The 14,279-nt window shown below is 25.5% G+C and overlaps 1 protein-coding gene across 1 annotated transcript; it reads left to right on the top strand.

The window, feature by feature from the left end:
• The first annotated feature begins 964 nt into the window (after positions 1–964).
• On the top strand, positions 965–7,185 carry LOC114184908 (putative terpene synthase 11). The gene is made up of 7 exons (XM_028072300.2): positions 965–1,277; positions 4,334–4,595; positions 4,836–5,208; positions 5,653–5,871; positions 5,951–6,089; positions 6,183–6,431; positions 6,610–7,185. Exons 1-7 carry the CDS (start codon positions 1,101–1,103, stop codon positions 6,931–6,933), a joined length of 1,743 nt encoding a protein of 580 aa, XP_027928101.1. The 5' UTR covers positions 965–1,100; the 3' UTR covers positions 6,934–7,185.
• Positions 7,186–14,279: the final 7,094 nt, after the last annotated feature.

Here is a 14,279-nt window from a genome sequence, read left to right as displayed (position 1 = left end):
TATTAACTTTAATTATTTTTTCTTTAATATTTTTTTACCAATTTTGTATTTTTTAAATATATATATATATATATATATATTATAATTTTAAAAATAAAATAAATCTTAATATATTTATATTTTTATATATAATTTTTTCATAATGTATTGAGAAATAAATAAAACTAAAAATAATTAAATTTTAAATTTAAAGAAAAAAATCAAAAGCGACTATATATATATATTATAATTTCTTTTTATATTTTGAAGTCTAAAATTTTAATTAGACGTCATTTTTTAAAATAACTTTTATTAAAAGGTTCAAATGATTAAAATTTATTTTGGGAATTTAAAAAATTTTTGGAATTAGATAAAAAATTCATTCATGGAGGTGAAGAAAGAAAACCCCATGTTCTTCGCTGAACAAACATGAAACATGTGAGTGAGTCAGTAATGTATTACCAAGTCGTATGTGTACAGTAAAAGGACAGTCACACTGTAGTTGATTTGCTTTGTTTTCAAAAATTTTATTTTCTTAAAAAAAAAAAAACCATCCTGTGGTGGGAGAGAAAGAGAATATAGTTTCAAAATTGTTAAAAAATAATTTAAATAAAATGTAAAATTTATTTTACTATTTTTACTTATTTATTTATTTTCTATATTTTATATTAAATGAAATAAATTATACGTATTTTTAGTATAAGCACGGTGTTGGGTGGGAGAGAAAGAGAATATAGTTTCAAAATTGTTAAAAAATAATTTAAATAAAATGTAAAATTTATTTTACTATTTTTACTTATTTTTTTTTCTATATTTTATATTAAATGAATTAAATTATACGTATTTTTAGTATAAGCACGGTGTTGGATGTGACGGGTCAAGTAGGTGGATGGAGCAGAGTCCCTTAATGGTTTCATCTGCACCTAAATAATGTGTGAGCAAGTGGGGGCAAGAAACTGACACCATCCATTGTTTGTTACTGCACCAGAATATTGTGGGCATAACGCGTGAATGTGTGTGTGAGGACTGAGTCTATATAAGGCTCCCCCAACTCTTGACCTCCATCGCCGCCACCAGCCACCATCCGCTACCATATATACCTTTACCACAAACACTGTTCAATGTCTTCATCGATAGTCATGGCAATTACACAGCCTAGAGTTTCATCTTTTACATCCTCATTTGCTTATCGCAGTTCGCAACCATTCATGAATCAACTGCGCAACCTATCCTGCAAAACATCAACACCAACAACAGTCATGCAATTATCCATCAACTCCATCGCTCTCTCTCAAAAGGTTTCCATCTCTCTACACTCTCTTCTTCTCAACAACCTTGATTGATTCGGTAGATATCAAATTAGGAATTATTTTTGTTTATACAGGTTCCCTTTTATCTTATTTAGTTTGTGAAGAAGAATTACGTTCTTACATTTTTTTTTTACGAAGAAGGGGCTTTGTTAGGTTATTTGAGGTGAAATGAGGAGAGGTTAATTATCTTCTGTATAAATAAATAATCTCATTCTGTAAATAGCTTTTAGTAATAGTTTTATTCTATATTTGAAAATTGATTATATCAATCTTCATGAAAAAGAACTTTATTTTATATATTGTTAATTTTGTAAATAAAGATTCTAAAATAAGCAAGTTATTGAAAAGTTAACTGTATTCTAAAAATAGGAGAAATTTATAATAGATAAATATTTTTAAAATATGTCCAAAAAAATATCCCTGCATACCAAATATAGAAAATGATTGTATTCATGAAAGAAACAAAGATGTTAAAGTCATTAATAAATGAGCGGTACATTATTTCATTCATCTTTTAAGTTTATATTTGTATTTTAATACATAAACGTTTAACTTATTCATAAAAAAAGGAGGTGAGATTGAAGATTGTCATAATTTTATTATCTTTTAAAATTAATTTAAAAGAAATTCTCTTATGCTATTTAAGTATATTTAACTTAGAATTTTAATTTAAAATTTAAAAAACTTATTTTATGCTAGAAATAACAAAAGAGAATAGTCTACTAGTTTTTTTTTGTAATTATTTATGTTATATAATATATGTATATTAAAAATATATTTAATTAGATAAATACTTTGCAAATATTTTAACTAATAAATTAATATTTTTAAACAGGTAAATTAATTAAATTGTTACTTATATCTGTTAAATTTTCAATTACAACTAATAAAAAAGTAATTTGTAAATATTCATGATATATATTGTAGCGCTACTACATACCATATAAAAACTATAATTCTTTAAATAATAAGTTTTTATTTTAATTTTAATAAATTAATAAAAAAACGTACCACCTTAGCATCCTATCATGTGGCTCCCCCAATTATTGCTTGAAAAACAGGTTCAACCACAGAATTATTCTTTCCAAATGAATTTGGGTCTATATGGTCATATGATTTCAAGCCATGAATCTTGAGTATATTTGAAACTGCCTTATTCAAAATCAGGTACGGGTCTTATCAAATATTTTGGAATTTTCAAAATTTAAGTTGAATTATTTCTTTTATTGAAAAGTGTAGGTTGGTTTTTTAGATTTTTTTTTAGTTTCACTTAGATTTTGATTTTTTTAAAGTTGATATAATTTAATTTTTTTGTTAGATTTCTTAAGATGGAGAAATTTTTTTATTTATTAAAATTGACATTTGAATTATGTAAATTAGACTAAAAAAGTAAACTATTTCTATTTATAAATTTAATTTTAATGAAAATTTTTAATCTAGTTTAAGAAATTTAACGAAAAAAATCAAATTGTATATTTTTTTTCAAAAATTAGGATCAAAGTGGGATTAGAAAAAATTGAAGGATCAACTTGATATTTTTAAATGAAAATAAAAATCAAAAGAGTAATGCCAAAACTTTTATACTAGTAAAAATATTTTATTTACCTTTTTTATGATAATAAAAAATAATAAATTTATAAAAATTATTATTATTATTATTATAATTACAAAATTAAATAATTTTCATAATTTTACTATAACCAAATTTTATTTATAATGATTAAATGTTAAAAAATAATCAAATAAAAAAATGGTTAAATTAAACAAATGATCACTTCAAAGATAATATTAATAAAATAATTATTTTTATTTGAAAAGTAAGATTGAAAAATAAATGTTGGCAAAAGAAAGACTATTCTTTATATATAGATATAGATATATAATTTTTTTTTAAATATCAAATATTAATATATTTAAAATATATTTAAAATTATATAAATATAAGAAAGAATTAGGAACCGTGGTCCTTTATCACTATAAAGGTCCGTCACTGTTTAAAACCATATCCAACACAAATTGAAATGATAATAGCTTTTAAGATATATTCACATCGAAAGACTTATTAAATTTTGTAATAAAGAATTCGGTCCTAAAAATTTTAGCATAAATCAGGAACAATTATAAATTATAAATTTTTGTTTAAGCTAATTAAATTGTCTTGATTAAAACCCAGTCGCTCATTTAAGTCAACCTCCACGGAAGAACGTTGGATGACTATCAAAGAATTTGTATTAAGAATAATTTTGAATAATTTTGGATAAGCCTAAATACTTTTTTGAGGATTAGCCTAAAAATATCTTCGAAATTAAATTAAAACAAATCCAATCTTAGAAAATTGTACAAATCACGTCAGTCGTAGGTTTAAGAGATCTCATAAAGTGATGACACACTCGTTATTAATTTATATTTTTTTGTTAACTAATCGTACTTTAACCTATTATTTTAAAGTGTAAATAATTACCTTAAACAAGCGTAGAAGTCTTAGGATAATGATTACCAAAGAAAAGTGAGAAGAAACACTTTATACATATTTAATATTATTAACTTTATTTTATTTTTGTTATCACATCATGTGAATCCACCTAATCTCTACTAAAATATGGTATATATATATATATATATATATCCATCAGTTATATTATATTGCTCTGTGAAAAGGTTACATACTTTCGTCATTCCATTGATTTTCATGACGTGTTCCTTTTCTTGAAGCTGCTTCACATGTAAAGAGTGGTAAACAGAGTCAGGATGTTGTACACATGAGAAAAAGTTGTTGTCCCTGGATATCCTCTCACTTACTTTTTTATTAGCAAAAACATATTGATGGTGTCATCATGTCATGGTTCTAATCAAACAAAATTCTACCAAAATCATTTGGCATATAAAATGATCCTTAATTTATCCATGTTGTAACTGTAAACATTTGCATTGTTTGTAGTTTTTTTCCCCTTTTTAGTTTTTATTTAACAAGATCACTTTGTTCCAGTGCGTTTTTTTTCCATTTTCTTTCATTGAATTTCCACATATTGGTGGTAACATAACAGGTACCTACTCAAACTATTCCTACGATAACAAGTTTGGAGCAACTAAAAATAAAAAGCCAAGAGGTATTACTAGACTCAAGTGATTCATTGAGAACATTGAAGTTGATTGACACCATCCAAAGGCTAGGAATTGAGCACCATTTCGAAGAAGAGATCAACTTTCAACTTGGAAGAGTGGGAGATTGTAACAATGCCGAAGACCTCTCTGCCACAGCTCTTCAATTTCGCTTGCTAAGACATAATGGTTGGTCTACATCTTCAGGTACACTTAAACGAACATTATATTAGACAACAGGATAACAGTTTCGTGATTCACATTAAGTGTTTGTTTCTTTTTTAAAGCATGAGAAAATTCAAGTATATTCACTTTGTTTTTGTCTTCCATGAAAGATATCCCCATGGATTATATTGTCATTTTGCCTTTGGATCAATACTTAGCTACCTTAATTAACGTTGTTACACAAACATAATAATTTGATTATGTATTGGTTATTGGATATAGATGTTTTCAATAAATTTTTGGACAAGAGTGGAAATTTCAAGGAATCAGTCACCAGAGATGTTTGGGGCATGTTGAGTTTGTATGAGGCATCATATTTAGGTGCAAAAGAGGAAGAAGTACTACAATATGCCATGGAGTTCTCAAGTGCTCATCTACACCAGTCACTACCACACCTAAGTCCTGAAGAAGGAAGAGTAGTTGTCGAAGCCTTAAAACTTCCAAGACACCAAAGAATGAGAAGATTGGAAGCAAAAAATTACATGGTGCAATATAGCAAAGAAAGTAGCCAAATTCCTTCTCTTCTAGAATTGGCAAGGCTAGACTATGACATGGTTCAGTCAATGCACCAGAAAGAATTAGCAGAGATCTCAAGGTACTTTTGCGTTCCACCCATTGATAATAAAAAATAATTGAATCATGAATGAGGTTAGTTTGAGTCTAGTCGAAAAATGACCTTAAAAGAAATATATTTAACAAAAGGGTGTATGTCCAATCCATGTCAATGGCTTGTTTGATTTCTATTCTCCAAAGTAGTTTCTGAATAGATTTCTGCAAAACCAGCTCAAATCATGTCACCATATGCAACTCTATGTTTGATGACCCGCAAACATGAGTTAAAACTACAAAAGAATAAGAAAACATCCCCAATTATTTTTAATTTTGAAACATGTATGTTAAAAGTATTTTTTGTGAAAGTAAGAAATTTTAGATGAAAATTGGTCGTCTAGCTGAATGTTGAATTTTTCTCAGTTTTACTCTTACCATTTTCAATTTTTTTATGATCTGAAACATCAGAGTGTTTCCTTGATTTGATTAGGTGGTGGAAAGACTTGGGACTTATCGAAAGACTCGGTTTTGGAAGAGATGGACCAAGAGAGTGCTTCCTATGGGCGTTGGGAGTTTTTCCAGAACCACGTCATTCAAATTGTCGTATTGAATTGGCAAAAGCCATTTGCATTTTGCAAGTTATAGATGATATGTTCGACACATACGGAACATTAGATGAACTTATTCTTTTCACCGAGGCAGTGCAAAGGTTTGAATCTAGAATTTCTTCGAATTACACTCAACTAGCCAAATTAAGAATCAAAATGTGAAACTATCGTTGTTTGCAGGTGGGATCTTGATGCAATGGAGAAACTACCTGAATATATGAAGATATGTTACATGGCCTTGTATAACACCACCCATGAGATTGCATATAGAATTCAGAGGGATCATGGGCAAACCGTTGTTGCTTGCTTGAAAAGAACAGTAAGATAATATCATCTTCCTTTTGAATTGTAACTGCTGAAACTATAGGTAAGAGTAGGAGATTAATGAGAGAATGGTGTTTAATTTTTGCAGTGGATAGACTTACTTGAAGCTTATCTAGTAGAAGCTAAATGGTTCAACAACAGATACGTTCCTGCTTTTGGGGAATATTTGGATAATGGGGTGATTTCTTCAGGATCATGCTTGGCCTTAGTACATGCAACTGTCCTCATTGGGGAAAACCTCTCAAGAGAAACCATTTCCATGATGACTCCATATCCAAGACTCTTCACTTGTTCTGGAGAAATTCTTAGGCTTTGGGATGACTTAGGAACCTCAAAGGTATCTCACTCTATATTGGTACATTTACATACACATTCTAATTCACTTGCTGACAAAATTGTTCTGGTTCCTAAACATCCTAATTGTAATTATCCTAAATATTTATAATTAGATTGCTTTTATGTTGGAATATGAAACTGGACAATGGGATGAGAAGTTGATGATGTTTCATTTTCAGGAGGAACAAGAAAGAGGTGATAATGCATGTAGCATACAATGTCTCATGAAAGAAAATGATGTTTTAGATGAAACTTTTGCTAGAAAAGATATAAGGAAACTGCTGGGAAACTTATGGCCTGAGCTAAATGGTCTTGCTATGGCCACAACCACTCTACCTTCTGCTGTTACGAAAGCTTCTTTCGACATGGCTAGAACTTCTCAGTTTATTTATCAACATGGCGATGATCAAAGGATGCCTACAGTTGATGATCTAGTACAAGCATTGTTGTTTACACCTTCTGACAAATACAGGGAAGAAAGTGATATCATTTGTGTTGTATGATTGTGTTAACCACTGTTGCTGATTTTTCATTATCTTTGTTAGTTTAGCTTTAGTATAGTTAGATTATCACCTTTACTCCCTTGTATGTTATAGGCAGTTCTTCTTTGTAACATAACACTGTAATTTTCTAAGAAGAACGGTCCTAGAGCTTTCCAACTTCAAAGACAACTCATGTGTCTACAACATCGAAATGATGTGAGCACATATTATACCAAGCTGAAATCTGTTTGGGAGGAGTTATCGCGATACAAACCTTGGCTTTTTTTTACCATTCTCGGTTGGAAATTACAATGTAGGTTACATTTTTAAAAAGTTACCGAAATGGATCAAATCATGCAGCGATAACACGACTTCATTTCCATTATGAACCGTAGTCCTGAGAGATGGATGATGACTTCAAAATAAGATGTAAAGTCGTGGGATGGTCACACATTTCATCTTTACTTTTATTTATTTTTTTCTTTTTTTTTTTTGAAAGTTGTACAACATTAATTAATACGACTTCATCTCTTTTTCTTTTTCTTATTTTCTATTAAATTTTGTTTACTTCACACAAACATATTCTGTTTTACTATTTTTTTAACTAGTAATTAAAATTTAAATCATAAAATATTATCACATTTTTAAAATAATATTAGTAGTTTCTAATTTTTATTTATTAATCAAAATATTAAAAAAAATTAAATTATCAATTATTTTTTAGTAATTTAAGTAATGCATTAAAAATAATATTTTTAATTTCTTTTACTCATTAAAATTTGTTCTTTCTTTTTCTTTAATTTTATGTGTATCTCAATTTTTAAATTTTAATTTATTAATTAAAAATGAACATAAAATTTAAATATTTTTAATATTTGTGTTTATTTTTTAATTTTAAATCTTTAAATTGTAATACATATGTTTATTTTTTAATTAAAATTTAAATCTTTAAATTTTAATACTTATGTTTATTTTTTAATTAAAATTTAATTTAAATTTTAATACTTTTTTTATTTTTTAATTAAAATTTAAATCTTTAAATTTTAATTCTTATGTTTATTTTTTAATTAAAATTTAAATCTTTAAATTTTAATATTGATGCTTATTTTTTAATTTATAAATTAAAATTTAAATATTGACATATGCATAAAGTTAAAGAAAAAGGAACAACAAATTTTAATGAGTAAAAGAAATTAAAAATTATTTTTAATGAATTAATTAAATTACTAAAAGATAACTGATAATATAAATATTTTTAATATTTTGGTTAATAAATAAAAATGAAAAATTTCTAATAGTATTTTAAAAGTATATGATAATAATTTATTATTTTAATTTTAATGTATTAATTAAAAAAATAAAATTTGTTTATATGAAGTAAAAAACATCTTTTTAATATAAATTAAAAAAAAAGGACAAATGAAGTCATATGTCATACGATTTTGGTAAAAAGGATAAAAAAAATCTTAAAAGTAAATATGAAGATATGTAATAACCTCAACTCTACGTTTAAAGCATAATGATATTTTAATTTATTTTAAATTTTTCACTTTAATTATTTTTAGATTATCACATCATATCATTAATAAAAATAAAAATAAATAAGTAGAAGATAATTTAAATAACAAATTAAAAATAAATAAAAGAAATGTAGATGAAAATATTATTATCTTATTCTAAAATCATCCCACTGACTTTACTTTTCAGCCATCTCTCACGATTTCGGTCCGCAACCATAATAAAGTTGTCTCGTCGTTGCACGACCTACTCAGACGATATTTTAAAAGTCCAACCCACATTAGTAATTTCCCAACTTTATTAATTCAGAATGGTAAAAAACCACGAACCTTCATTTTCTTGCATGTGTGGTGGTCTACAAGAACTTCAAGATTTGAACGAATTTGAGTATGTTAGACTTAAAATGGTGATTTAGTTCTAGTTTTGATCAAGTTTTTTCATTTTGGTTTTATCTTTAAAATTATTATTAATTCAGACGATATTTTAAAAGTCCAACCCACATTAGTAATTTCCCAACTTTATTAATTCAGAATGGTAAAAAATCACGAACCTTCATTTTCTTGCATGTGTGGTGGTCTACAAGAACTTCAAGATTTGAACGAATTTGAGTATGTTAGACTTAAAATGGTGATTTAATTTGGTTTTATTTTCGTTAATTTCATTCAATTAAATTATTATGTTTAACTCTGTCTAAATAGTTAATAGAATAGTGACCAATGTGATTGGTTTATGTGACGTGGAGTACTGTTCAATGACATATATGTTATTTTCCTGTGTTGTCCTTTTAAGTCTACATAAACGAACCATACTGGTCATTGTTTCGTTTATTATTTAGACGGAGTTAAAAAATGATTTCATTAAATGAAATTAACAAAAGATATGACCAAATTAAAAATAATTTTAAAAGTATGACATTGCCTAATTCAACAATGGTTAAAATAGAAAGTAGAGATAGTGATAAACTACACAATTACATTCATTTACACAACATTTTCTTCGTACCATCATTTCATTTTATTCTACTTTCACTACTTAAGTTTATTAATGTAAATCATTTTCTATACATAATGATAACTTTGTTTTGAATAAACAATTTTACTTTTAGTTCTTGTAATCTTGTTTCATATAATGTTTTAAACAATTAGGCTATGTTCCTCCCACTATTTACAATTTTGTCTTTTTGTTGGTTTTAATTTTCATTGTGACACTTATCAAATATGTCAAATAAAATAGATTTTTACCTTAATTTTCTTATTAAAAAGTAAGTTTGATTATGCTGTCATCAAAGCAAAATTTCTATTAAAACCCGATTTAATAAGGGTGTGTTCTTTTGTGTGAATGAATTTGAGAGAGAGTTAGTGAGATATTTGATTGACGTGATAGATAAAATAAATTGTAAAAATAGATAGAATTAAAAAGTTACCAAAATATCCTTGATGAAAAAAGAGAATGATTTTGTAATTTGATATTATGAAAATAATTACAAATAATTAATATGAATTAAGAAAATATTAAAATTATATGAATTTTTAAAATAAAAAAAATTAAATTTTTATGGATTTGAAAAAATTTATACAATTAAATTTAAAAACAAGTTATACAAAAATTAATAATAGTAATTATTATATATATATATATATATATTATTTTTAATAATATTTTAATTAATATTAATTATTCTACATATTTATATATAATAATTATTATTATTAATTATTATACTTAAAAATAATAATTATTTTATATATTAATTGTGATATACTAATATATTAATTATTATATTTTTGACAATATTTTAATTATTATATTTATATATATATATATATATATATATATATTAATGATAATAATTATTATTATTATATATATAAATATATTATTATTTATTATATATAATAAATTATAATAATAAATAATAATATATTTATATATATAATAATTAATAATATGTTCATATATATATATATATATATATTAATTAATAATATGTATAATAATTATTTAAAAAATATGATAGTTCACATAAATAATTTAGTATATGTAGGGATATATTTGTAAAACAATATGTATCTGCTCAAATCTCTACTTAGAGAGATGCAATTAAAATGTTATTTTCTGAATCCTCTCCTTCATTCTCTTTCAAAATGATGCATGTGAACATGATTTTATTCATAAATCCATCACAGCGAATCTATGATAATAGTAGCATCAGCAGAAGCGAACACAGGTCAAGAGTGTTAAAACTTTCAGACCTAATAATGTTGAGCAACTTGTCTTCATTAATTTGTTCTCTAAAAATGTGTCATTTATCAATATTATTATGTTGAAGTGTTGAACGACAATAATAAAGTAGTGTTGTGCATATTTTTAATTTTGTTAAGGCCTTATTGTTTCATTCTAATGTTCCTTTGAAATTGTGGGGTGGATGTGTTGAAATTGTTGTGTTTTTTATGAATAAAACTCTTAGTTTAATTGTAAACTCCAAATCTCCTTTTGAAATATAAAATATAAATCAGATTATTATTTGTTTAATAAAGGTAATAGTTAATTAAGATTTTATTGGTATCTTAGTTTATGCGAGGACATTATCATTGTTGGGCCAAACGATTATGCTATTTCACACACAAAAAACTCTTATTCATCAACCTTTCAGGTTAAAAGAACTTAAAGATCTACCACCAAATTAGCTGATCCTGCTCAATTCCAAAGGCTTATGAGAAGCCTTTTATACTTAACTACATCCAGAATTGACATATATTGTGCACAAACACAGTCAATTTATTATCTTTGTTAGTTTAATTTTGTTCTAGTTAGGTTCGCACGTTTTCTGCCTTATATATTTTAGGGAAACCTTTTTTTTCTTAAAGCAAAACACTCTATATTTGTTTTTCTAATCATTCGATAAATCCTTGTGTTTTTTTCCTCTTTATGTCTCTGATTCTAAGATCAATAATTCAATTTTAAAAATCTTAAGATATTTCTTTAGTGGTGTGTATATCAACTAAAATAAATTAACTAAGTTGTACAGTGTTGGTATAAAGTTTAATCTGAAAATGATTTCAAATAATATTTTTTATTTACCAAGATATTAAAATTGGTTCAAGTAAAAATTTATGGGGACCAATTGGTTTGGGCCGAGTCTGTCGATCTGTGCATAGGCCCATTATATTTTAAACAATGACAGCGTAAAGGTAAAGAAATTTGATGGGCTTCATTCTAAAATTTGATGGGTGGAGGCCCAATACATTTTAAACAAAGAACTTCTCCTTACACCTCCAAAGATTTCTCCTGCACCTTCAAGGATTAACTATGCTGACCATTTTAACCCCTCTGACTCAGGTAAGTAAAAGTAATTAAGATAATTGCTGTGTTTGGTGCAATGGTGCTTCTATTTGGTGTGATCCTGCATCTCGTGAAGTCACTTTCACTCTCTGTTTGCATTTTCCTTTCTCAAAAGCTCAACGAAAATTTCGTTTCTCTACTGTGTTTTAAATCATTTTTCAGTTTATTCTTTTGGTTGGATAATTCCATTAAGGTTTATCAAAAGTTTATTCCGTTTTCCATTTCTATCACTTGCATAAGTTCAATAAGTTTTATCGGCAAATGTATGTAAATTATTGTTTCATGTTCATTATACATTTTATACATGCGGCTAATATTTGAGATGTATCCATTTTATACATTAAGCTTTTTGTATATATCGATGCATGGTTATGGATTCATGATGTTTGTTTGTAAATGATACCAAGATGTTAGTTAATGAGACAAAAAAAAATCTCAAAAAACATATATCGAATATGCACATCCGGTTGTGGCAAAAAAACGGATTTCAAAAACCAATTCACGAATTTCATGGATTTTGACATACGGTTCTACTAAAAAACAAATTTGGATGTCCGTTTGATGCCTGTTACAGGTTTCGACATTTGTAATGATGCAGGAAACCTTTTTTCACCTTTTAAAGCTGACGTTATTTATACTTTTTTTGTAATTCATCGTATATTTCTTTTATTTATATAATTTTTGTTTTAATTTTTTATCAATTTCATAATTTGTTACGTCTTTAAATTTTATTTCTGATTTTTTTTAATTTGGTTTTAATAAATATGTAAACATAAAATAAAATTAAAAAACACAAGTTAAACATAATAATTAAATATACAATTTAAAAAACTAGAAGTAAGAAGAAAAAAACATAAATATAAATATTAAATAATTTAAAATACAATAAAAAAAACTTGTAATAATAAAGTAAGAACCGAACCGGATTTCGAAATCTGTTCATTATAAAAACAAATTTTGCATCTTAAGTGAATTTGGACATTCGATAACGAAATGGACGAATTTGGAAAATGCGGTAAACATAAGTATCAGAAGTAAAAATCCGGTACCTAAATCAAACAGATTTGAAATTTGCAAATCGTGTTTCGAAAACAAGTTTGTCTGGAAAACGAATTTCAAAAATGGTAACTAGATTTCAAAATTTAATTACTTTTAAAAACGAATTTCAAAAAACGTGATTTTAATGAAAAATATTATAGTCTTTATCTTCTAAAATCACTCAACTAATTAAGAAATAATAACAACACAAAAAATACAAGAATATAATATGAAAATTCTAAAACTAGAGAAAAATAATAACTATTGTTTAAATACACTAAAGAATAACAATATGTGAAAATTTGTAACTCATAGATAACTCTCTCATGTCATTTTTTATTCTTTTTGATCTACAATACATTTACATTCTTCAAAATAAGAATTTAACTAAAACTTCACTCTCTACTATAAAAGTTAAAAAAAAAAGTTTAGAGTTTCTTTGACTTAAGACAAGAAACACAGTGAACTTAGAATCTACTATATAAATATCACTACTCACTTCTTTATTTATCTTAGATAATATGAAAGCTTTTAAAATGTATTATTTTTGTCAGCCAAACATGAAAATGATATATTCAAAGAATTTGATTACAAGTGTCATAGTAAAAAAATAACTTTAGATAATTGAGAATTTATTTGAACTGAAATTTAAATTAATATTGTATTTAAAAATTATATTTCAATCCATAACAAATATTTCAAGACTACAAAACTTTAAAAAGATATTTAAGATATAATGATTAAGTCAAGCAAGACTCGTGTCTTAATAAAAATAATAAAATGGTATGACTCTTAATAATGTTTAATGGTTTTCTTTATTAAAAACAATAAAAAAAATAAATTCCCATTCAAATTAAAGATTCATATTCACAATAAAGTATGGTTATGTTATCATATGAAAAGTTTTTTTTTTTTTATTAAAATGATGGTTTACAAATTATGATATCAAAATTGACGGTAATAATTTTTTTCCAAGAATGGTGAGCATAATACTTTGAATTTTTATGTGATAATATAATTCCTAGTTTGAATGACCACAAATATTCCTTCATAGCATACATTACCACTTTACTTAAAATGTAAAGTCTTGAAAATGATGATATGTAACACAAACATTTAAGTTGATGAAAAAAGTAGGTCGAATACATTTGAAAAATGTAAATTGTAATAGAGACATCTAGATTGATGTACCTAAAGTAGTTGCTACACTCACCAAACGTCTTTATCAATTGTCAAATATATTTTAAAAAGGTTAAGCACCTTGTCATCAAAAAAGAAAACTTGCTTAACCTAAAAATTCTAAAAACAACAGCTTCCTGCCCTGGAAAATTATATATATATAAGTTTAAATAATATTGTGAGTAATTTGTTAAAAAAATATATGTATTATTTGATGAAAATAATTAAATGTAATTGTCCATAAGGGAAATTGATAAATTGAATAAATTATGAAGTTAGATAATTGTAAA

This window comes from Vigna unguiculata, chromosome 5 (genome assembly GCF_037176805.1).
Source record: "Vigna unguiculata cultivar grain cowpea cultivar isolate G323 ecotype 2 chromosome 5, ASM3717680v1, whole genome shotgun sequence".
Taxonomy (NCBI): Eukaryota; Viridiplantae; Streptophyta; class Magnoliopsida; order Fabales; family Fabaceae; genus Vigna; species Vigna unguiculata.
This window is presented reverse-complemented; position numbering and strand designations above follow the sequence as displayed.

Bases quoted from the DNA above. Each gene is read 5' to 3' on its own strand.
- LOC114184908 (XM_028072300.2), top strand. From the start codon at position 1,101: ATGTCTTCATCGATAGTCATGGCAATTACACAGCCTAGAGTTTCATCT. The intron at 5,209-5,652 runs GTACTTTTGCGT...TGATTTGATTAG, and splicing joins GAATTAGCAGAGATCTCAAG to GTGGTGGAAAGACTTGGGAC. The intron at 5,872-5,950 runs GTTTGAATCTAG...CGTTGTTTGCAG, and splicing joins TTCACCGAGGCAGTGCAAAG to GTGGGATCTTGATGCAATGG.